The 27,130-nt window shown below is 29.8% G+C and overlaps 1 protein-coding gene across 8 annotated transcripts in view; it reads left to right on the forward strand.

Annotated features, from left to right (window-relative positions):
- LOC142220337 (uncharacterized protein ZK1073.1) overlaps window positions 1–27,130 on the forward strand; it is a 99,968-nt gene that overhangs the window by 57,159 nt on the left and 15,679 nt on the right. For all 8 annotated transcript variants that reach the window (XM_075289424.1, XM_075289421.1, XM_075289420.1 and 5 more), the window contains 2 exons: window positions 25,781–25,831; window positions 26,712–26,775. In XM_075289424.1, the coding sequence (XP_075145539.1) occupies window positions 25,781–25,831; window positions 26,712–26,775 (115 nt within the window). The remainder of the gene's footprint in view (window positions 1–25,780; window positions 25,832–26,711; window positions 26,776–27,130) is intronic.

Consider the following 27,130-nt stretch of genomic DNA (forward strand, 5'->3'; position numbering starts at 1 on the left):
TATAGGTGAGATTTTCACTGATGAGATCTTCTGGATAGAAGGCTAATACAACGATGTTATGGATATTTCATACCAATATTACCAATATTATATCCAGAACTAAAAGAAAAACGAAACTTTAAATAGCATCCCACTATGCGTATGATTATTTTTTATGAATAAATGTCGATTATACGCTCCCTTGTAAATAGGGCACTAGTACGTATGATTATTTTTATTTTATTTTTTTATATAAATTAATAATCCAAAAAAATAAACTTTTATATTTGAAGTTCCCTGTCAAAAATGTGCCATATTTGGCAAATTTCAAATATGCCCTGAAACATCAAGCCAAAATCAAATTAAATTAAAGATAAACTAAATTAAATGTGGCAGCACTACTAATTAACCCATGCTTGCAAAGATGACTTCAACAACAATAGTGTGACTAATTTATCAGAGGTTCAACGAGAACGATATTATCATGTTGGCATCATATTACGAACACAAAATCATCCTTCCCTACGGCAGGATTTTCATATCAACAATGTTTTATGACATAGGCATACGGTGATAAGGTTCAAATAAAGTTAAAGTAGTTTTGGGAAAAAACACATACTTTTTGACAATTTGAAATAAAAAGCTAAAATCTAGAAATTAGAAATAGAATTTATTTTTGTTAAATTATATATCTGTATAACATATTCACCAATTTTTTTTAACTTATTCGGTTCCACCACTATATATACCTTTTCATTAATGATTTTAAATAAACCCAAAATTAAAACAAAAACAAATTCAAATCCTTAAAAATTCTAATACCAAAATTAAAACAAAAACAAATTCAACCCTTTAAAAATGTAACAACAAATTTTAACAATAATTGTACTAATAAATAATAGCCATTTGACAATTCTGTATAATATCCTGCACTTTTATTTTTCAATATGCATTTTTTTCCTTTCTGCCACCGTATACCATTCTATACCGTTTCATATATATTTTATATAAATAAACCCCACATTAAAGAAAATCTTAAAATAACTATCGTAATTTTAAAGTTCATAAATTTTACGAATGAATCCATATATAGGATGCCATTACTTTGGGAGCAATGTTTCGCATGGTCTATTTCATGGTACGTGTAAAAATATGAATGCATTTCTCAATATTTCATAGCACAAAGCTTTACACATTTCACATCCGCAAATGTGTTCTGGAAATCCATGTATGGCAAATGTAATACAAACACATACACATATATATGTAAGAATGTAGTAGTGATAAACAATATGCTGAGATTACATAAACAAAGTTCATATAAAGGACATTGCTCTAGAAAAGCGAAATCTTCGAACATGGTTGCATTGTACGAATGCGAAACAGGGATTCCAAACAATAACGCCTACCACAATCTGTTAAAGTTTAGAGAAATGAACTTTCATTCATGTCCCTCATGGGATGTGGGTTTTGTTGCTTATTCCATTATTTTTATATTAATAATAAAGATTTTCATTTGTACATTTTTGATATGGTGCTTTCAATGCATTTCAATGTAATAGGAATATAAAAAGAGTCAAAATCAAAAAAAAATTGAAGTCTCAGATTATAGATTGGGAATGTGGTATTCTTCCAATAAAAATATCGCCTAACAACTTCTTGGAACCTTCTGTAGAGATATATAGCGGAAATCTATTTTTAATACTTTCGATCATACAAATTTTATATCTATAGAAAATTTTGTCAAAATTTTATTTCTATAGAAAAATTTGTCAAAATTGTATTTCAATAGAAAAATTTGTTAAATTTTTATTCCTATAGAAAATTTTGTCAAAATTTTATTTTTATAGAAAATTTTGTCAAAATCATATTTCAATAGAAAATTTTGTCAAAATTTTATTTCTATAGAAAATTTTGTAAAATTTTTATTTTATCAACATTTTATTTCTATAGAAAATTTTGCCAAAAAAAAAAACAACAACAAAAATTCATTTCTTTAGAAAATTTTCTCAAAATTTTATTTCTATCGAAAAATTTGTCAAAATTTTATTTCTACGGAAAAATTTGTCAAAATTTTATTTCTACGGAAAAATTTGTCAAAATTTTATTTCTATAGAAAATTTTTTCAAAATTTTATTTCTATAGCAAATGCTGATGAGGAATGTGGTAATTCCGAAACGTGCGTCCATCCAACCATCTTGCAGTCTATAGGGCTTTGCCCAAATAAATTTGACAAACCTTCTTTTCCTCTGTTGGTTAAGCTATTCTTGTAGTTTAGTCAACGCAATGTTTTTTAAGCTGAGATCAAAAGAACAAATATGAAAATTTTATTTCTGTAGAAAATTTTGTCAAAATTTTATTTCTATAGAAAATTTTTCGAAAATTTTATTTCTATAGAAATAATTCTATAAAAAATTTTGACACAAGTTTTTTTCTATAGAAAACTTTGTCATCATTTTATTTCTTTCGAAAATTTTGTCAAAATTTGATTTCAATAGAAAATTTTGTCAAAATCTTATTTCTATAATTTTTTTTTTAATTTTATTTTTATAGAAAATTTTGTCAAAATTTTATTTCTATAGAAAATTTTGTCAAAATTATACTTCTACAGAAAATTTTGCCCAAATTTAATTATAAAGAAAATTTTGTCAAAATTTTATTTCTATAGAAAATTTTGTCAAAATTTTATTTCCAGAAAATTTTTAAAAAATTTTATTTCTATAGAAAATTTTTTAAAAATTTTATTTCTATAGAAAATTGTTTAAAAATTTTATTTCTATAGAAATTTTATAATTATATTTTATATCTATAGAAATTTTTTTTCAACATTTCATTTCTATAGAAAATTTTGTCAAAATTGTATTTCTATAGAAAATTTCGTCAAAATTTTATTTCTATAGAAAATTTTGTCAAAATTATACTTCTATAGAAAAATTTGCCAAAATTTTATTTCTAAAGAAAAGTTTGTCAAAATTTGATTTCTATAGAAAATTTTGTCAAAATTTAATTTCTATAGAAAATTTTGTCAAAATTTAATTTCTATAGAAAATTTTGTCTAAATTTTATTTCTATAGAAAATTTTGTCAAAATTTTATTTCCAGAAAATTTTGTCAAAATTTTATTTCTATAGAAAATGGTTCAAAAATTTTATTTCTACAGAAATTTTATAATTATATTTTATATCTATAGAAAATTTTTTCAGCATTTTATTTCTATAGAAAATTTTGTCAAAATTTTATTTCTATAGAAAATGTTGTCAAAATTATACTTCTATAGAAAATTTTGCCAAAATTTTGTTTCTAAAGAAAATTTTGTCAAAATTTCTATAGAAAGTTTTGTCTAAATTTTATTTCTATAGAAAATTTTGACAAAATTTTATTTCCAGAAAAATTTTCAAAAAATTTGTTTCTATAGAAAATTGTTTAAAAAATTTATTTCTATAGAAATTTTGTAATTATATTTTATATCTATAGAAAATTTTTTTCAACTTTTTATTTCTATAGAAAATTTTGTCAAAATTTTATTTCTATAGAAAATTTTATCAAATATTGATTTCTATAGAAAATTTTGCCAAAATTTTATTTCTATAGAAAATTGTGTCAAAATTGTATTTCTATAGAAAATTTTGTCAAAATTTTATTTCTATAGAAAATGTTGTCAAAATTTTATTTCAATAGAAAATTTCGTCAAAATTTTATTTCTATAGAAAATTTTGTCTACATTTTATTTCTATAGAAAATTTTTTAAAAATTTTATTTTGTCAACATTTAATTTCTATAGAAAATTTTGTCTAAGTTTTATTTCTATAGAAAATTTTGTCAAAATTTTTTTTCTATAGAAAATTTTGTCAAAATTTTATTTCTATAGAAAATTTTGTCAAAATTTTATTTCCAGAAAATTTTTCAAAAATTTTATTTCTATAGAAAATTGTTTAAAAATTTTATTTCTATAGAAATTTTATAATTATATTTTATATCTATAGAAAATTTTTTTCAACATTTTATTTCTATAGAAAATTGTGTCAAAATTGTATTTCTATAGAAAATTTTGTCAAAATTTTATTTCTATAGAAAATTTTGTCAAAATTTTATTTCAATAGAAAATTTGTTGTTGTTGTTGTTTTTGTTTTTTTTTATTTCAGCTTAAACTATAAGTGTAACTTAACCAACAGAGGAAAAGAATGTTTGTCAAATTTATTTGGGCAAAGCCCTATATACTGCAAGATGGTTGGATGGACGCACGTTTCAGAATTACTACATTCCTCATCAGCATCCTCTACTTGTAGCAAAACTGTCAACCAATTATCAGAATAAATTCAGGCAGTTCACTAAACCCAAAAGTAAACCACACTTGAACCTTCCGAAAAAAGGTTTTACATGATAGCCGGCTTATGCCGAAATAAATTCGTACAAACATATGTCTTTTTCCTTTGCCACCGTCTATTCAAATAAAATTTCGTCAAAATTTTATTTCTATAGAAAATCTTGTCAAATTTTATTTCTATAGAAAATCTTGTCAAATTTTATTTCTATAGAAAATTTTGTCAAATTTTTATTTTGTCAAAATTTTATTTCAATAGAAAATTTTGTCAAAATTTTATTTCCAGAAAATTTTTAAAAAATTTTATTTCTATAGAAAGTTTTGTCAAAATTTTATTTCTATAGACATTTTTGTCAAAATTTTATTTCTATAGAAAATTTTGTCAACATTTTATTTTTGTATAAAATCTGGTAAACATTTTATTTCTATAGAAAATTTTGTCAACATTTTATTTGTATAGAAAAATTTTTTACAAGTCTTTTCCTACATATCAAGCAATAACTTTTATTTGGCATTACTAAAAGCCATGGAATATACATAATTTGAATAGGCTCCATACATACCATATACTCTCATCGTATATACTATTTGAAAATTATTTAGTTTTGTAACTATAATGTCTTCTCACAATCACAAACAAGAATTTGTAAATTTGAAAGCCAATTTCATAGTTAATATCTTTAATAAGTATTTTGTTCTGGTGTCAGGCACAATTAGCCTTTTTTGTAGAAGTGGTAAGGCTTAACATTTTTCACATTAAGCTTCAACTTTACGCAAATAAACTGGGAAACACATTCGACACACGCACACACACAAGGATGCCATTGTTTTTCATATACTCTGACACACAAACGCGATTACTTATTGTATGTGGAAGTTTGTAGGAATTTATGAGTTTACTAATGGAGAGAGAGTGAGAGAAGGAGAGGCTGTCATGAACTATTCTTTATGTAGGAGGGGTATAGTTATGCACTTTGCCTTTGAGGGTAAATTATTCCACATGCATTCTAGAGTGCAAACAAGCAAACATAACTACAACCCTAATACGCATTTGACATATTAGGGTGGATTGATACTTGATATGTTTACCATATTTTAAAAATTGTCAAATGTTTTTACATACTAGTACTACAAAAAGCTATCAGCACAAGCAGAGAAAATTGGAAAATAAATGTGGTTAGTCAATTACAAATCTTTAATGAAAATTATTTTTAATTTTTTTTGTATATATTTTTTCTGGGCTTTCAAGGTCATTTTTAAATGCGAATAAAAAAATATTGAATTATTCCATTATCCACATCCAACATTTCGCTTGGGATTTTTTTTTTTACCCTCATCTTACTTTTGCTGACTTTAGAATTTTAAGTTTTTTTTCGTCATATTGAACTTTCGAACTATGCGAACCAATGAATGCTTAATAATTTACAGCTGTTTATTTTGTAATCAAAATGGTTGAAGTTTTACTAAAACTTAACATGTAGTAAACCTATGGCATAATTATAAATTTTGATGTCACTAGAGTAAAGGAATTTGCAGCACTAAATTTGAATGTCAAATATAATTTATGGATAGGAAGTTATATGGTGGGACTACATCCAACATGTTGGGTTGGAGCACTTCAGTCCTTATGATGTAGTATGTGCAACTCTTACATTTGATGTCTCAATAAAATCGCAGTAAGCAAGAAAATCATATTTGTTTTTAATGTACAATATAAAATGAGCAATAGTACAGGGAGGCTGATATATGTTGTGACCAAACTTCAGGTTTCTGTCATTTCTAAACTGCTCGTCTGACAGCTGACAGAATTATGCCAGTGGCCGTTGATTTTATTGTTAACGAGCTTACAAAAGAATTTTGATTTATTTCACTATTCAGAAATAAAGTTATTCGTTATGAAATTCAACACTGAAACAAATATCACCAAAAATGTTTCCAATTAAAATTTAGTTTAATTTAATTAAAAATTTAATTAGTTCAAAAATTTCTTAATTAAAACAAAAATCAATCACAAAACTTAATGCATATAAATGAGGATGAATTATTCTTTTCACCGTGATACTGGCAGTATTGCAACGCATCCAAAAGTGGCCAAAAACCAGAAATGATTCGAAAAGCGACTGCCAGATTTAATCGAAATCCACGCCGCACATATTGAAAATGACTCTTTAGTCATTGAAGTTCCAAAACGTGCAAAAGTTCACCGATACACAAAAAATGTTAGTCTAGAAAGAATCAAGGAGTCGCTAAGCTTGCACAAATTACCTAATTTGGCTTTTCTCCGAGGAGGAGCCACTACAAATTGAGGAGTTTATGAACAAACAAAATGATCGGGATAACTTTGCTTATTTGAAAATGTACCCTTGCAATTGGCCACCAGAACTAAAGGTCCGCCGAGGGTAATGGTGGGGACCGCCGTATCGACTGATGGTCGCTCCCCGCTCGTAGTTATCGATCGTAGGTTAAAAAAAAATTCCAAATATTAGCACTGAGCATACCACAACAATAGATCCATGTGTGAATCCATTAGACTTTTGCGGCATTTGGGAGTTTAAGGTTCCCAGCAAAAAAATGGAAGTTCTTCTTAAGGCACAACTTTAAAAGTACTTCCAAAAATGTCCTCCCTCATAAAAAATTTTAAAAATTATTTATTCGTCAAAATATCATAAAATTTCTTTATCCACATCCAAATCACTGGATTCGCATCACACCTTAAGAAGTGATGCAAATTCAGTGCAACGGCTGTTGAAATGGTGGACATCCGTCTTATGACAAGCCCATGTTAAAATCATCGCTTCCGCGCCAATTTTGCACCACTTCCGGATCCAAAAAGAACATTTTCACTACTTTTTTGGCGACGCTTTTTTTGCTGGGTTGTTATTAAAAAATACTAAAGTGTCGGTCGTCCCAAGACGAGCTTCGACGGAAATGTGTCAAAAATACCGCAGAGCCACTTTCGTGCACAATTTTATTTCTATAGAAAATGTTGTCAAAATTTTATTTCTATAGAAAATTTTGTCAAAATTTTATTTCTATTGAAAATTTTGTCATAATTTTATTTCTATAGAAAATTTTTGCAAAATTTTATTTCCATAGAAAATTTTTTGCAAAATTTTATTTCCATAGAAAATTTTCTCAAAATTTGATTTCTATAGAAAATTTTGTCAAAATCTTATTTCTATAGAAAATTTTGTCATAATTTTATTTTTATAGAAAATTTTTGCAAAATTTTATTTCTATAATAAATTTTTGTTGTAGAAAATTTTGTCAAAATTCCATTTCTATAGAAAATTTTGTCAAAAATTTATTTCTATAGAAATTTTTGTCAAAATTTTATTTCTGTAGAAAATTTTGTCAAAAATTTATTTTTATAGAAAATTTTGTGAACATTTTTTTTTGTTAAAATTTTGCAAAATTTTATTTCTATAGAAAATTTTGTCCAAATTTTATTTCTATAGAAAATTTTCTCAAAATTTTATTTCTATAGAAAATTTTGCAAAATTTTATTTCTATAGAAAATTTGTCCAAATTTTATTTCTATAGAAAATTTTCTCAAAATTTTATTTCTATAGAAAATTTTGTCAAAATTTTATTTCTATAGAAAATTTTGTCAAAATTTTATTTCTATAGAAAATTTTTGCAAAATTTATTTCTATAGAAAATTTTGCAAAATTTTATTTCTATAGAAAATTTGTCCAAATTTTATTTCTATAGAAAATTTTCTCAAAATTTTATTTCTATAGAAAATTTTGTCAAAATTTTATTTCTATAGAAAATTTTTGCAAAATTTATTTCTATAGAAAATTTTTTCAAAATTTTATTTCTGTAGAAAATTTTCTCAAAATTTTATTTCTATAGAAGATTTTGTCAAAATTGTATTTCTATAGAAAATTTTGTCAAAATTTTATTTCTATAAAAAATTTTGTCAAAAGTTTATTTCTATAGAAAATTTTGTCAAAAGTTTATTTCTATAGAAAATTTTTGCAAAATTTTATATAGATAGAAAATTTTGCAAAATTTTATTTCTATAGAAAATTTTGTCCAAATTTTATTTCTATAGAAAATTTTCTCAAAATTTTATTTCTATAGAAAATTTTGTCAAAATTTTATTTCTATCGAAAATTTTTTCATAATTTTATTTTTATAGAAAATTTTTGCAAAATTTTATTTCTATATAAAATTTTGCCAAAGATTTATTTCTATAGAAAATTTTGTGAACATTTTTTTTCTATAGAAAATTTTGTCAAAATATTATTTCTATAGAAAATTTTGTCATAATTTTATTTTTATATAAAATTTTCTGAAAGTTTTATTTCTATAGAAAATTTTATCAACATTTTATTTCTATAGAAAATTTTGTCATAATTTTATTTCTATAGAAATTGTTGTCAAAATTTTATTTCTATAGAAATTTTTGTCAAAATGTTATTTCTATAGAAAATTTTGTCATAATTTTATTTCTATAGAAAATTTTTGCATAATATTATTTCTATAGAAAATATTGTCAAAAATTTATTTCCATAGACAATTTTGTGAACATTTTTTTTCTATAGAAAATTTTCTCAAAATTTTATTTCTATAGGAAATTTTCTCAAAATTTTATTTCTATAGAAAATTTTTGCAAAATTTTATTTCTATAGAAATTTTTGTCAAAATTTTATTATTAGAGAAAATTTTTCAAAATTTTATATCTATAGAACATTTTGTCAAAAGTTTATTTCTATAGAAAATGTTGTCAAAAGTTTATTTCTATAGAAATTTTTGTCAAAATCTTGTTTCTATAGAAAATTTTTGCAAAATTTAATTTCTATAATAAATTTTTGTCAAAATTTTATTTCTATAGAAAATTTTGTCAAAATTTTATTTCTATAGAAAATTTTGTCAAAATTTTATTTCTATACAAATTGTTGTCAAAATTTTATTTCTATAGAAATTTTTTTCAAAATTTTATTTCTATAGAAAATTTTGTCATAATTTTATTTCTATATAAAATTTTGTCAAAATTTATTTCTATATCCAATTTTGTCAAAATTTTATTTCTATAGAAAATGTTGTAAACATTTTTTTTCTATAGAAAATTTGTCAAAATTTTATTTCTATAGAAAATTTTGTGAACATTTTTTTTCTATAGAAAATTTTGTCATAATTTTATTTCTATAGAAAATTTTGTCAAAATTTTATTTCTATAGACAATTTTTGCAAAATTTTATTTCTATAGAAAATTTTTGGAAAAATTTTATTTCTATAGAAAATTTTGTCAACATTTTATTTCTATAGAAAATTTTGTCAAAATTTTATTTTTATAGAAATTTTTGTCAAAATTTTATTTCTATAGAAAATTTTGTCAAAATTTTATTTCTATAGAAAATTTTGTCAACATTTTATATCTATAGAAATTTTTTTTTCAAAAATTTATTTCTATAGAAAATTTTGTGAAAATTTTATTTCTATAGAAAATTTTGTGAAAATTTTATTTCTATAGAAAATTAGATAATACCTTTCTTCAAATTTCAAACCAAAAATTACATATTGGCTTTTCAAATTTCGGCATTCCCAATGTAACGCCAACATGTCAACATTCCACAGCTGTCAATAAAACTTTGATTAAGAAAATTAAATTAATATATTATACAATAGCATTTAAGGCAGCCTTGTTAAAACATCAAACGTGATTCCCTGAAAAAAATATTCTCTATACGTACGTCAACGTTACGATGACCAAACAAAATACCACCACAATATACCAATATCCCATCTTCTTACTATAGATTCCAGTGTAACTATGACCATATGATAGATATAGCAATGCATGTAAATTGATATAAGAAGAAAAAAATTGAAAACATTGATTTACTTTTATATTTATTTTACTATTTGGGTTCTTGTGACCCCAACGAATATGCCATATATTTGGTTTTTTTTTTTTATTGAAAATCATTTAACTTTCATTCATTCTCAAATAAATTTCTTTATTGAAAAACAACAAACGAAGAAAAAGAGAATATCAAACATTCAACCGGCCACGTAAACAAATAACAAACAATTGAATTGAATCGATTCCAAACGATCGAACCAAATCGAATTGAATGATTTGTGCACTCACATTCAACAATGGCAACAACATCATAAAGAACTCTTGGATACACAATAGAAAACTGTTAGAAAGTTTCTTCTATTTTTTTTAACTTTTTTTTTTTTTTGTTTTGCATTTAGGAATAAGTTTTTATCTATTTTTGCCACAAACAAAGTGTTGTTTAATTGTTTATGTAGATTTTTGAGTTATTCTTATACAGTCGTGTTTTCAGTACTGCTACTGTAATCATTTCAAAGAGTTGTGTTGAGCCTTTCTTAGTTTTGGCTTAAATCGTATACTCTCAGATTTATATTGTAAGCGTTTCAGACCTCCGGAGCTCTAGTTGCCATGTTAAGCTTCCGGAAGGATTTCCTTATATTATATATATATTGAAATTTATTAAATAACCAGTGTACAATATTAATTAAAAATAATTCCTCTTCACTAATTACTATTTTCTGCCATTGATGTGTATGGTAAATTAAAGACAATCCCAATTAAAAGATACCCCTAAAGTACGAGTAACAAAAGAATTCGAAGACCTCATTATTTTGCAACACATACACTTTGCTTCCTTTAATATACCTAAAGTTTTGCTTCTATCAACACTTGTAGGTGTTAAACTGTCGATATATAATATAAATACCTTCATAGTTGTACCACCTATCCAAGAATACCTTTGGATGCCAAAACATTGTGTTGCAATATTCCAAGCATTTTTCACATTAAATTCGTTTTATTATTATTGCTGTATCAAATGATTAATTTTCCTGGGGTTTTCTATTATCTGAATGTTTGTGTGTGTGGAAATGGCCATATGGGCTAGGCAATTGTAGACAATTGTTTTCTTTTCCTTTTCCCTAAAGGAAATTTATTGTAAATACATATATCGAATGACATTTATATTTCATTAGTCATTTAAACATAGTTATGAACAAATAAATGATGAATGTAATGTTATATGGTATGATAGTATGTATTTTATGAGCAAAAGCATATCATGTATACACTCAAAAAAAAGTTTACTTGGATCCAAAGATTTTGACCTTCCCTTAAGGATTTTGGTATTGATTCCGAGCCAAAGATGCGGCTTCTTTAAAATAAAGAAATGTATTAGCGACCTATCTGGCTTTTAATCTAGGACCAATAAAATTAAAAATAAGATACAGATCTCATTTATCAATTTTTCATTCCCTTTTCGCGGTTTAATAAAGGTACTCACGTACAAACAAATGCCAGTTTAAAAATCCAAATTATAACGGATACTTCAAAGTAAAAAATGTTTCCTTAATTCCAAAAAAAAAACTTTAAACCAAAGACGCTAAATCCTTAAAATAAGTCTTAGCCTATATTTGAAGCGTTTTGATCTTAAATCTAAAGTTTCAATATTTCAGTTAATTTAAGGACAATTTCTTTAAATCGAAAATGTGTTTCTTTACTTTAAGGAAAATTAGCCTTAGTTCAAAGACATGCGACTTTAACGGAGGAACGCAAATACACAAAATTTGCGTCCTAAATTTAATGAAAAAAAATTTTAAAGCAAAGATTATAAACTTGAATTTAATTAAATTGACATTATTTTAAAGAAATTTGTCCTTAATAAGTTGCGTAATCTTTAATATCACGTAAATATTTTTTTCAGTGTATGCTTTTATACTATCGGATTGTTGAACAATAACCTCTAGGTGTAGTGGCAGCAGCGTTGCCAGAATTGTTTCACCAAAAACCGCTAGATTTTTGCCAGAAAAATAGCTATAACAGCTAAAAAATAGCTAAAAACCCTAAAAAAAAATGTTGTCTCAAAAGTCACATTTTTTATTGAAATTTAAGAAACTTAAAAACTTTATTTCACTTAAAATGCATATTAATTTAATTGTATTAATTTTTATTGTACTTCTATGAGACTGTAACAATAAATACATTTTGATTACTACCACAAATTTTTACTGGAAATCCTTCGTTTAGACGAAAAATAACATTTTTCGCAGTAAAAATTTGCAGGAGGTTTACATTTAGGGATGCCAAACGTGCTCTTTTTTACAAAATGTGCTCTTAAAACAAGATAGGCTAAAAGAGCACTCAAAAGTTCTCTGTTAAGTACTCTTTTTGTGCTCTTTTTCTGTGATTGTTTTTAAACAGCTGATCTGGATGAACGAGTACTCTGTTTTCTTTTAGTCCTTCACGGTTTAGTGTATCCAGTGCTGAAAGAAAACAGCCCCAGTGTTTTACTTTATATATCAGAGTCGAAGAAGAGCTCGCCGATGTTGCTTCTTCACTTTGTACTCTGTTCTAAATGTAAACAAACGTCTTTCAATAACACTGTACAATTCCGGGGATTGCAGCTTAGAAAACAGTTCCCAATTTTTACAATAACACTACCACTTGTTTGCCAACAAATTCACTTTACTTTCTCTACTATTCACAATGTTATAAACTTCACATACCTTTTTTCCATTGTATAAATTATGAAGACTTTTCCAAAATTTAAAATTTATGCAGCGGTGGACGTGATCCAAGAAAATTTCCAGAAAAAAATGACTTACAAAGTATTGTAAGAAAATTAGCTTGAGTTGAAAGTGGGTTATTTTATGTTTATGTTATGAACCTTTTTGTTATGTTTAAATGAATTATATTTCAATAAATTGGAATTAAATGTTTATATTTTATTTGAAAAAGTGTGCTCTTTTTGCCTCTTCAAAATCTGGCATCCCTATTTACATTTTTGCTAATTTTAATCAAGAGAGTAAAATGTATTCTTACTGTCTTGCAAGTTTATACTGAATAACTTTTATTGGAAAATTAAAATTAAGTAATTCCATTCACAATCTGCAGATTTGTTTTTATTGAGCGTATAAAAATGTTTTGATCCTATCGACACGATATTTTTTATACCATCCACCATAGGATGGGGGGTATATTAACTTTGTCATTCCGTTTGTAACACATCGAAATATTGCTATAAGACCCCATAAAGTATATATATTCCGGGTCATAGTTAAATTCTGAGTCGATCTAGCCACGTCCATCCGTCCGTCCGATCCGGTTGAAATTTGGTACGTGGTGTTAGTATATGGTCTCTAACAACACACAAAATTGTTTTTTCTGATCCAATCACGAAATTAATTGATCCAATTGAAGTGTCTTCAATCATGAAAATGATAATATCAATCAAAGTTTTAATTGGGCATAGAAAAAATTCTTGATTAAAAAATTGATTCAATTAAAGATGTAATTGATGTTGATTGCAAAACTCAATAATTTTTTTATTTAGAAAAGGTAACAATTTTCAATTACTTTCTGAAATGACTTAGAGTTTTTATTTGGAACAACAATTGATTGTTTGAAATACATTTTGAATTAAAACAAGTAAGGAAAGTCTAAAGTCGGGCGGGGCCGACTATATTATACCCTGCACCACTTTGTAGATCTAAACTTTCGATATCATATCACATCCGTCAAATGTGTTGGGTGCTATATATAAAGGTTTGTCCCAAATACATATATTTAAATAGCACTCGATTTGGACAGAATTTGATAGACTTTTACAAAATCTATAGACTCAAAATTTAAGTCGGCTAATGCACTAGGGTGGAACACAATGTTAGTAAAAAAATATGGGAAACATTTAAATCTGAAGCAATTTAAGGAAACTTCGCAAAAGTTTATTTATGATTTATCGCTCGATATATATGTACAAGAAGTTTAGGAAAATTAGAGTCATTTTTACAACTTTTCGACTAAGCAGTGGCGATTTTATAAGGAAAATGTTGGTATTTTGACCATTTTTGTCGAAATCAGAAAAACATATATGGGAGCTATATCTAAATCCGAACCGATGTCAACCAAATTTGACACGCATAGCTATAATGCTAATTCTACTCCCTGTGCAAAATTTCAACTAAATCGGAGTTAAAAATTGGCCTCTGTGGTCATGAGTGTAAATCGAGCGAAAGCTATATATGGGAGATATATCCAAATCTGATCCGATTTCAACCAAATTTGGCACGCATAGTCACTATGCTTATTCTACTCCCTATGCAAAATTTCAACTAAATCGGAGCAAAAAATTGGTCTCTGTGGGCAAATGAGTGTACATCGGGCGAAAGCTATATATGGGAGCTACATCTAAATCTGAATCGATTTGGCTGATATTTTGCAAGTTTTTCGAGACTCATAAAATATTTGGATGTACGGAATTTGAGGAAGATCGGTTGATATACACGCCAATTATGACCAGATCGGTGAAAAATATATATGGCAGCTATATCTAAATCTGAACCGATTTTTTCCAAAATCAATAGGGATCGTCTTTAAGCCGAAACAGGACCCTGTACCAAATTTTAGGACAATCGGAATAAAACTGCGAGCTGTACTTTGCACACAAAAATACACCAACAGACAGACAGACAGACAGACGGACAGACAGACAGACGGACATCGCTAAATCGACTCAGAATTTAATTCTAAGCCGATCCGTATACTAAAAGGTTGGTCTATGATTACTCCTTCTTGGCGTTACATACAAATGCACAAACTTATACCCTGTACCATAGTAGTGGTGAAGGGTATAAAAATGATCATCACTTTTTTTAACTGACTTATTGTGTTTTCTTTTCTGCAAAAAGTGCTTTGCTATAGAATGTGCGCCAGCAACCTAAAAAAACTATCATTTCATCGGGCAGAAAAAATTCAAAGGAGCAATCAGGGCAATTGCAGCACTCTCGTCGGTACTGCTGAATGTGTCCGCAATTTGCCTCTACGCGTGGCACTATTTTCACAACAGAATTCGAAGCATTTTCGCATTTTTGAATGTTTGTTTAGAAAATAACCTAAAAAGTAAATTTTCCGGGCAAAATGCAAAAAAGTACACATTTTTTACAAGAAAAGAAAACACCATTAGTCTTCCGAATTTTGATTAAAAAATTAAATTATATAATCAAAATTATAAATGAAAACAAACACATTCCTTTAAAGTCTTGCCAAAATCTAGAGGAACAAGAAACTGTACATCAATTAAGTTAATTTATCTGCTTTATATTGAACTGTTTTAATAAAGTAACCGCGAAAATTTCAACGTGAAAAACGAAAGGCAAGATGACAGCTTCGTCCATAATACGGTTTAAAAGTTGGTTAGTTAACGAAACACTAACGGAGCTTTATGAAAATGGTAGTAAGTCATAAATTAAATAAGCATACACCTGCTAGTGGGAAAACCAACACTCCTACACGCAGAGAAGAAACATGATTGTCACAATCATATTCGAAGAGCAAAATAATATGATAGCAGCAATTTTTGCGGCGACCATGTAACATTTTAACCTGCAACCATGTTGGCTCAGTGAACATGGTTCTAAGAAAAATACAATTGTCCTCATCTAAAATGTTATTATATTGATAAAAAGAATTTTGTTTCCATTAAAAGACAATGGTCACGATCTAAAATGTTATGTTATTCGTCAAAAATGTTTTTCTTCGAGTTAAAAGAACATGGTCACAACCTAAAATGTTTTGATTTTTATGAAAAAACTTTTTTCGTCGTCGAAAAAAGGACGCCGCTTGAGAAAAGAAAACACAAAATCAACTTTATTTATTTGTTTTTATTTATTTATAAACTAATTCATTGTTTATTTGTATTTATAATGTCGTGCAAGCAAACATCACATATATTTACACACTCTAGTTTGGTTCAATTTCAACAATAAGTAATCATTCCATATTTACTTCGTGCCCATCAAATGTACAAACACAGACATCATATAACTGCAAATAAAAATAAATTATACCATATGTCAAAATGCAGAACAAAAACCAGGTACATTTGTTTCAATTACACTTTCCTTTTTTGTATTCACATAAAACCACGTGCCATTTCTGAATAAATAAATTAACTCAAAACACAATAATTCCGTATTCTCCGTCCATTCCAAGAAACAATCAACACACGACTGACGCGCAAAATGAAAATCGTGTGTACCTGCTCAATGTTTTTATAAAATTCTTGTCGCTGCTAAAAAATTAAAAAATTAAATGCTCACGAAAACAATGTACATGGTCTTTATGGCCATGTAATGGTTGTAGACATGTCTATACGTAAACTATAAAAATACTTTTTTCTCTGCAAAAAAGTAAAAAAATTGAATGGTCAGGTACATGATTTTCCTGACCATATAATGGTCTCAAATTCTATCATTTAAATAATAGAACATGTTTGCGGCATTTGAGAACCATTTATAAGCTTATTGCCAACATATATTTTTCTCCGCACGAAAATTATTTTTACAAAGACAAAATACATAGTTTTCGCGACAATTACATACTCTAAATAAGCATTAAATGGATGTGGCAACCATGTCCAAACATGTTTTTTCTGTGCGTGTATTCTTTGTCCAATTCTTTCCACTGCACTGGTCAAACTTCGAAATATAGGATAGGTGGAACATACCTAATGCATCAACATTTGCAGAATTAGTGAAATATTTCATACTCACTCTTCTTTACTGGACTTTTAAGTTTTGCTGTGGTGTGCTCGTATAATGATACTGGCGTATGGAAAATGGATTGACACTTACATGATATAGCTGTTAAGAATAAAAATGGGTCAATGGAAATTAAGATTAAAAAAATGAAAAATAGTTGGTATTGGGAAGTACATATTAGAAAATAAATGTGCCACAATTATCAATTGTTCAGCAGTACAATTCTCGTAATTGTTCCGAATCTATGATTTTTGTCCAGTCCACGTTACCACTGATGAAGTCGGTTCATCTCAAACGAAATATAACCTCCTATCAATCAATATCCATACATTGGAAGCTGAACGATGAAAAAGCTTAACCCTTTCACTACCGAAATAAACCAAATGTTAAAAACTTTAATTGTTCTTCGTTTTTTACTTGTACGAATAGCATATAGAAAACATGTATATATGGCCGTAAGTTCGGCCAGGCCGAATCTTATGTACCCTCCACCATGGATTGCGTAGAAACTTATACGAAAGACTGTCATCCACAATCGAATTACTTGGGTTTTGGTATCTTAAATCGTTTTCTAAATTGTGAGTTAGTCCATACATGGTATATATTAGACAAAAAAGGTATGTATAGGTAAGTCTACAAATAATTACGAATCGATATGGACTTTTGCACGGTACGTAGAGAGCCAGAATTGAAATATGGGGGTTGCTTATGTGGGGGCTACATATAATTAGGAACTCGATTTGGACCAATTTGTGTGTGATTGGGGATCGATTTATCTGAGAGCTATATATAACTATAGACCGATATGGACCTAGTTAGGCATGGTTGTTAAAGGCCATATACTAGCACAATGTACCAAATTTCAACTGACTCGGATGAAATTTGCTCCTCCAAGAGGCTCCAAAACCAAATCTCGGGATCGGTTTATATGAGGGCTATATATGATTATGGACTGATATGGCCCACTTTTGTTAAATATCATATACCACCACGTACCAGATTTCAACCAGATCGGATGAAATTTGCTTCTCTTAGAGGCTCCGAAAGCCAAATTGGGGGATCGGTTTATATGGGGGCTATATATAATTATGGACCGATGTGGACCAATTTGCATGGTTGTTAGAGACCATATACTAACACCATGTACCAAATTTCAGCCAGATCGTATGAAATTTGCTTCTCTTAGAGGGTCTGCAAGCCAAGTTTGGGGGCTATACGTAAAAGTGGACCGATATGGCCGTTTATATGGGGGCTATACGTAAAAGTTGACCGATATGGTCCATTTCCAATACCATCCGACCTACATCAATAACAACTACTTGTGCCAAGTTTCAAGTCGATAGCTTGTTTCTTTCGGAAGTTAGCGTGATTTCAACAGATAGACGGACGGACATGCTCAGATTGACTCAGAATTTCACCACGACCCAGAATATATATACTTTATGGGGCCTTAGAGCAATATTTCGATGTGTTACAAACGGAATGACAAAGTTAATATACCCCCATCCTATGGCGGAGGGCATAAAAATTTTAAGTTTTAGGACCTACATCAATTAATTCAAGAGCTATGAAAACTTAATTCTTGAATACTGGCCAAATGACCATTCGAAAATAATTTTTGGCCAATAATATCAATCGATGTATGAGAAAAAACGCAAAAAAGATTCCGAAATAATATTCGGTATACTCGTAGGTCATGTATGAAAGTACATTTACTAGAGACGTACAGAAGAAAATTACGTATTTCTCGTATATTGTTAAAAAAGTTTATAAAAAAATGTGTTTTTGTGCTCACCAGTTTGGAAAATATTTATAGCTTATTTAGATTAAATCCTCTACTTTAATATACCATCGAATCTAAGTGGCGAAATAGAATTTGGTTTCGTTTTCTAATGTCCTCCTAAGTGGACATCGGTAGTCAAAGGGTTTAAAAAACAGGTCTATAATATCTATAATAATTAAGCAAAACTTATGCACAGCCGATATGAATAATGCGCCGTTTATATTATCGGTTTATCCGTACAAATCGGTGATAAGTAAAAAATAATAAGTTGCAGTATCGATTATGTCGTCGAACATAAATTATGATGTGACCAATATATAGGATTAGAGAAGGTTAAGTTAAGGTTAGGTTAAAGTGGCAGCCCGATTAAATTTCAGGCTCACTTAGACTATTCAGTCCATTGTGATACCACATTTAACTAAAAGTACCTATTACATATGGGCACTTCTAGTCTTAACCACTGAACCTTCTCTATTATTTACTTTTGTGGAACCAACCAGATTGCTCCAAAAACATTAACAAACTGCTTAAGTTAACGTTTTCCAGGTCAGCCAGTAATCTAAAGCTATATGCTCCTAAAATTCGCTTACGCCTTACACAAAAATCAGGACTCTCACACAAGAGGTGTTTAATTGATTCCTTTTCCTCCACGTCATGACAGCTTATACAATAGTCATTATACTTCGCACCTATAGTTTTTGCAAATTCGCCTATCAGGCAGCGACCCGTTATAGCAGATATTAGGAGTGCTATCTGACGCCTTGAGAACACTAGCATATCTAGTGTGCGGTTTAAGTTTAAATGGGGCCATATTTGCTTGGTGTCGTTACAACCCTTGCAATTTTCCCATCGAATATTGGCCATCATAACAGCCTTCTCACGCAGTAAGAGCTTGCAGGTGGCCAGAGGCATGGAATCTGTAAGGTAGTTCCTAGCCTTGCTAACACATCTGCTTCACAGTTCCCCGGTATGTTCCTATGACCAGGCACCCATATTAGGTGAATATTGTACTGCTCAGCCATCTCGTTGAGAGATTTGCGGCAGTCTATGGCCGTTTTTGAGTTAAGGAACACAGAGTCCAAGGATTTTATTGCAGGTTGACTGTCTGAGTATATATTAATGCCAATATTTGTTGGAACATTACTTCTCAGCCAATTCACCACCTCTCTTATTGCCAATATTTCAGCCTGAAAAACACTACAGTGATTAGGTAATCTTTTCGCTATTCGAATTTCCAGATCTTTAGAATATACTCCGAACCCCACTTGTCCATTCAATTTGGAGCCATCAGTATAGAAATCTATATATCTTTTATTCCCCGGGGTCTGTGTACACCACGCCTCACTGTTGGGAATTAGAGTTTCAAACTTTTTGTCGAAAAGTGGTTTTGCCAGGGTGTAATCCACTACGTTAGACACATCTGGCATTACTTTGAGGACCGAACTATGACCGTACATTTTTTCCGACCACAGCGATAGCTCGCGCAACCGCACAGCCGTTGTTGCAGCTGACTGTTTGGCCAAAATGTCTAAAGGCAATAGATGTAGCATGACATTAAGGGAGTCTGTTCCTGTCTTACTAAATGCGCCTGAAATACATAAGCTCGCCATACGCTGAACTTTATCTAAACAAGTCGGTTTCAGAAGTGCCGGCCACCAGACTACAACACCATATAGCATTATAGGTCTAACCACTGCCGTGTATAGCCAATGCACAATTTTTGGTCTAAGTCCCCACTTTTTCCCTATTGCCTTTTTGCACGAGTACAAAGCTACCGTGGCTTTTCTCGCCCTCTCTTCAATATTAAGCCTAAAATTCAGCTTCCTGTCCAAAATAACGCCAAGGTATTTTGCACACTCACCAAAGGGAATTTCAGTACCCCCTAAGGAAATGGGCCTAACCGTGGGAGTTTTGCGATCTTTGCAGTACATGACTATTTCTGTCTTTGCTGGATTTACACCAAGACCATTATCTTTCGCCCATTTCTCAGTCATCCGGAGAGCTCTCTGTATAATATCTCTGATTGTGGATGGGAATTTTCCCCTGACTGCTAGCGCCACATCATCTGCGTATGCCACCACTTTTATCCTTTCTTTTTCTAGAGAAACCAGAAGGTTGTTTATAGCAACATTCCAAAGAAGAGGTGATAGAACTCCTCCTTGGGGAGTGCCTCTGTTCACATACCTTTGTATGCTTGCTTGCCCTAGTGTGGCTGAAATACGTCTCTTTATTAGAAGTTCGTCTAACAGCCTAAGTATACCTGGATCAACATTCAGAGTTGTCAGTCCATTTAATATCGAGCTCGGATGGACATTATTGAACGCCCCTTCGATGTCTAGAAACGCCACGATTGTGTATTCTTTGACAGATAGTGAGCTTTCAATAAAGCTGACCAGTTCATGCAATGCGGTCTCAGTAGACCTGCCCTTCGAGTATGCATGCTGTCGTTTCGAGAGCAAACTTGAATCCACGCTAGTTCTAAGATACATGTCTATCATCCTCTCCAGGGTCTTAAGTAGGAATGAGGATAAGCTGATTGGTCGGAAATCCTTCGCACTCGAGTGAGAGGCTTTTCCTGCTTTAGGTATGAAGACGACTTTTGTTTCCCTCCACTTTTCTGGAATATATGCTAAGTTTACACATTGTTTATATATCACCGTCAACCAGGGGATAATTCTTTCAGCCACTGCCTGTAACTCCGCCGTAGTAATTCCATCAGGTCCGGGGGATTTGAATGGTCCAAAGCTATTTAAAGCCCATTTTATTCTAGATTCCGACAAAATTTCCTCGATAGGAAGTGATCGCCGAGCCTCTGTTACACCGCCGGAACATGGTTCAACCGTCTGATTTCCAGGGAAGTGTGTGTCCAAAAGTACCTCCAACGTCTCCTCACTGGACGTTGTCCAATTTCCCTCCGATGTTTTAATGAAACCTGGAGCGGTGTTAGTGGATGCTAGTACCTTCCGTAGTCTGGAAGCCTCTGACGTATTCTCAATAATGCTACAGTAATCATCCCAAGAGTTTTGTTGAGACCTTCTCAGTTCTCGTTTATATTCTCTCAGATTCATCTTGTAAGTGTCCCAATCCTCCGGAGCTCTTGTGGACTTTGCTTTGTTAAAGAGCTTCCTGCAGGATTTCCTCATATTACTTAACTCCGTAGTCCACCATGGCGGCCGATTTTTTCCCCTTGGCTTTCCTCTAGGGCAAGCAGCTTTCAGTGAAATGTTGAAGGCCTTCGTAATCCGCTCCACTGCGTGTTCGATATCTTGCACAGTGCTCATATTTGTCTCCGGCATTTCCGGTATCATCAAATTGAACGATTCCCTATACCTATTCCAATCAGCTTTCCTAACATTTGGCGGAAATATGGTCTTTGAAGTACGAACAGCCAATCTGAAACTGATGTAGCGATGATCTGAGAAGCTATGTTCCCTCAAAACTTGCCACTCAGATATCTTATCATTCAGTTCCGGAGAGGTCAACGTTACGTCCAAAACCTCTTGTCTGTTCCGCAAAATAAACTCTATTAGCGACTCTCCCCTTGCATTAGTATCACTACTTCCCCAAATACTATGATGTGCATTTGCATCGCATCCCATAATGAGTTTTGTCTTTGTTTTTAGTGACTCCTCAACTAAGGTCTTAACGGCACAGGGTGGCATATCCCTATCATGTCCCATGTAGACCGAAGATACCCAATATTTGCATGTGGATATCTCTAGACTGGCTACGACAGTGTCTGCATTGCTCAATGAAGGAAGCAGAAACAAGTTTAGTTCGTTTTTAGCAATTATACATGCTCGATTTATATCGTTACCCGTATTATGCAAAAGTTTGAAACCCGGAGTGCTTAATTCACAGATCTTGTTCTTATATATGTATGGTTCTTGAATAAGAACTATATCTATGTCTCCTTTCATCAGGAGAACTTTTAAGGCAGCACAAGCGGACTTACAATGGTGAAGATTTATCTGGAGGAACCGTAGAACCATCCAAATTTTCAACCACCGTCACATCAGCCGCTTCAACTGAGTCATCAAGGGCTTCCTCTTCACAGATCTCGGTGACTCTCGCAACAATCCGCGGTTCAGGATTAGAGAATGAAACCGCGGAATCACGCCGCCGACTTAGCCGCCGCGGACCACTTTTTACCAGTCGACACCGAATACGACTCACCTTTTGCAGCCAATTAGTCAAAAATATTTTTTTTTATAATAATTTATTTATAATACATATATATTTTGTAATTGTTTTTTTTTACCACAATTGAATTGAATTGAACTTTTTATCTGCAATCGTTGGAAATCAAATAGCTATAATAATTTTGCAAAATCCTCGCTTGTAAGCTTAGAATGAAGCAGCCGAGCAGCGCCGTCGATTTTAGCCACCGCCTACCAATTTTGGGCAGTCGACGTCACCGCAGAATATGTCGACTCATCTCCACAAATTATAAAAATACCGAAAAATGTATTAATAATTCTTGTTGTTTTTGCCAAAATTTGAATGAACATTTCATCCACAATCAATCAATATCAAGCTGCTATAATAATAATTTTACAAAAATTTTAAAGAAATGTAAATTTGATTGTAAGATTGGTTGTATAACTAATCACATTACCGTTCGGACCCATTTTTATCGGCAAAGGCTGATACATCGGCAAAGCCGATGTAAATTTGTATATTCGACGGTGGACATTTATCCATTAAAAAATCAAATTGAGGTCTTCGGAACCGTTATGAGATTAGTTGTACAACCAATCTTACAATCAAATTTACATATCATTCATATCTTTTGAGCAAGATTTTTGCGAAATTATTATAGAAATCTAATATTCATTAATTGTGGATCGAAAGTTCAAAATTTTGGTACAAAATACAACAATTATTAATATCCCAGCAAAAAAAGCGTCGCCAAAAAAGTAATGAAAATGTTCTTTTTGGATCCGGAAGTGGTGCAAAATTGACGCAGAAGCGATGCATTTAACATGGGCTTGTCATAGGACGGAAGTCCTCCATTTAAACAGCCGTTGCACTGAATTTACATCACTTCTTTAGGTGTTATCCAAATTCAATGTTTTGGATGTAAATTAAAAAATTCTGTGATATTTTGTCAAATAAATAATTTTTATAATTTTTTATAGTTTTTAATGGTTTCTAACACTTGTTAGAAACGTTTGACTTCAACTATTTTCAAAAATTCAGAATTTTTTCAGATTGGATTTAGCATTTTTTTCGACAAAATTTAAATGATTTGTACCATTTTATGAATTCTTACTCTGTTTTTAACCTATTTGAAACAAAAAAAGTTAAAATTACCCATTAAAAGTATGAAAAAACCAAGTTATAAAAATTTGAATTAAAATAACTTTCAGGGTAGTTAAAATAAAGAACATCATTGGGAGTGCATCTTCTGGAAGTGCTTTTAAAGTTGTGCCTTTGGAAGAACTTCCAAATTTTTTTGCTGGGATATCATTCTGTTTTTAATAAATTATTATGATTAATTGGCGGCTATATTTGAGTCGAGATGAGTCGACTGCCAAATTCAGTGGCCCGATTTTGGACATGGACGTTATCGTATGGAATAGCATGGACGGCGTCTAAAATGTAAATGTAATTTGCATCATTCAGGCTAACAGCCACTTTCTCATATCCGAAACGAACACTTTCCTTCGACGGAAATGCCAAAACCAGCTGATTTTCCTTCAGCTGTTCGTTTCGTATATGAGAAATTGGCTGTAAAAGCATTTTCTCAATAGTGGCGATGAAAGGCAACACTGATTGTACATTTAGTCGTACAACTAATATTACAATAGCTCGAAATATATTAAATTGTATTTTCAATGGATACCACTCTGTCAATGCATAAACTTGTTTCAGCTTAGCCGTCAAGCGGCTGTCGCGTAGGATAAAAATTTAAGGAAAGGCTCCGTGGACAAAATTTAGACGATTTCGTTCTTTGATCATTTATTCGTAATGACTCAATTTTCATAATAAAAGGAATGAAGAATGGGGAAACAAAAACATTTTATAAAAGACTTATATGTACACTCAAAAAAAATTTACTTGGATCCAAAAGATTTTTACCTTCCCTTAAGGATTTTGGTATTGATTCCGAGCCAAAAATAAAGTAATTTTGTTAGCGACCTATCTGGCTTTAAATCTAGGACCAATAATATTAAATTAAGTTACAGATCTCATTTATCAATTTTTCATTCCCTTTTCGCGGTTTAATAAAGGTACTCACGTACAAACAAATGCCAGTCTAAAAATCCAAATTATAACGGATACTTCAAAGTAAACAATGTTTTCTTAATTCCAAAAAAAACTTTAAACCAAAGATGCTAAATCCTTAAAATAAGTCTTAGCCTATATTTGAAGCGTTTTGATCTTAAATCTTAAGTTTCAATATTTCAGTTAATTTAAGGACAAATTCTTTAAATCGAAAATGTGTTTCTTTACTTTAAGGAAAATTAGCCTTAATTCAAAGACATGCGACTTTAACGGAGGGACGCAAATTCACAAAATTTGCGTCCTAAATTTAATGAAAAAAATTTTTAAAGCAAAGATTATAAACTTTTATTGAATTGACAATTCAATTATTTTAAAGAAATTTGCCCTTAATATTTTGTAAATTTTGCATCATAAAATTTAAGTTGCATAATCTTTAATATCAAGTAAATATTTTTTTCAGTGTAGGTTAGAATTCATAAAATTACCAAATAATAATATTTGAATTGGAGTTGTTTTATGAGAGGTGTAAGTACTTGGATAATTGCAATAGTAATTTTATTGCAAAATATCAAAATTACTTTAAATTGTGTTATTAATATACTATATATCTATTCTGTAATTCAGGACATGACCCTATCGTCAACTTTGCATATACATAAAAAATTATTCAATAAAACATATTGGTCATTTCATATCCTCTTTATGTCATGTATATATTTATTTTATATCACACACATATTTTATATTTATTTCACCTAAGTTGTAAATTTATTTATTCTTGCAAATAAGCTATGATCTCCCCCACACCTTGGTGTATGTCTGTCTGTCTCTCTTCCATAGCCTTTAGTCCTTTTTGACCCTTTATCATGCTTATGAAGGTTCACGCTTTTATTTATTAAAACAATTTTTTATTCACAGAAATATATTGTTAATACGGACAAGTGTGGAGAACTTACGGTAACTGTACAGGTATGTATAAAATGCATTTCAAGTTTCTTCTGTATTCTTAACTATTTGATGTATAAGAATTTTAAACAGAATTATGTAGAACGTATGAGAACATTAGTGAACATAAAGAAAGTACAAAAGAAAATTGAAATTCCCATTATACTAGTGGATAGCTGATACGAAATGATACCAAGTTAACACTGGAATATTTTTAATATGTATTAATAATTTTTTATTTATTTTATTTAATTTTTTTTTGTTTTATTTTATTATCTATTTTCATTAATTTTTTTCCCTTTTTTTCATATATTGTTTACCATGTTATATCAATTGTTTCATTAATATTTCTAAAAATTATCTTTTAATAATGTTAAAATTTCTACAATGGACCATTATTGTGACCCACTTTATTTCTGTTAAATTTTTAGAAAGTTCAGTTTATAAGTTAACTTTTTGTACTATATGGCCAATAAAGAATCCAAATACATATATTTGTCAAAATACACAGAAAAAATGAAGATGTGATGATTTGAAATGGAAACACTTGTTGTCAGCCACCCTTTTTGTAAAAAATTAAATTCAAATTAATATATAATTGAGGTCCTCAAGCTAAACGAAAAATCCCAATAATTATAAAATTCCAAAGGTCAACTAAGAAAACTAAACATTAATATATAATAATTTTTAATTTTTTTCTTTTAAGTTTATAATTATTTGTAACGATATCTCTAAATAGACAAAAATATTCCATGTGTATCTTTGGTACTAATTAAAAATATTACCCCCAATTACAAACATATTCCATATATATCATTGGTACTAATTAAAAATATTACCCCCAATTAATTTATAATTTTTTGTTGTTTTTTTCTACTCCTTTGTCCTTTGACAAATACAACAGGGTGATTTAACACAACAGGAGAAACGTGCCGTTTTTATTACGGTCCATGATTTAGGATGCAATCGTGAGTATTTTTTTTTTAATATTATTTTACCCTCATTTGTTCTTTGTCACCTACTTTATGCCATTTAACATAAATACTAACTTATTAACATAGGGGTTATATTGTTCTAGAACAGTGTTGCCAGGGATAATTTTCGGTTTATCCTACAAGGACAAAAAAAGTTCCCTACTTTCCCTACAATATTTTTGGTTTGGTAGAAATTTGGTTTGGTAAAATTTTGGAAAAAGTTTCTATATGCGGTTTTGAGAAATTTTTCTATAGAAATAAAATGTTGACAAAATTTTCTATAGAAACAAAATTTTCTATACAAATAAAATGTTGACAAAATTTTCTATAGAAATACAATTTTGACAAA

The sequence above is a fragment of the Haematobia irritans genome, chromosome 1 (assembly GCF_050003625.1).
Source record: "Haematobia irritans isolate KBUSLIRL chromosome 1, ASM5000362v1, whole genome shotgun sequence".
NCBI lineage: Eukaryota > Metazoa > Arthropoda > Insecta > Diptera > Muscidae > Haematobia > Haematobia irritans.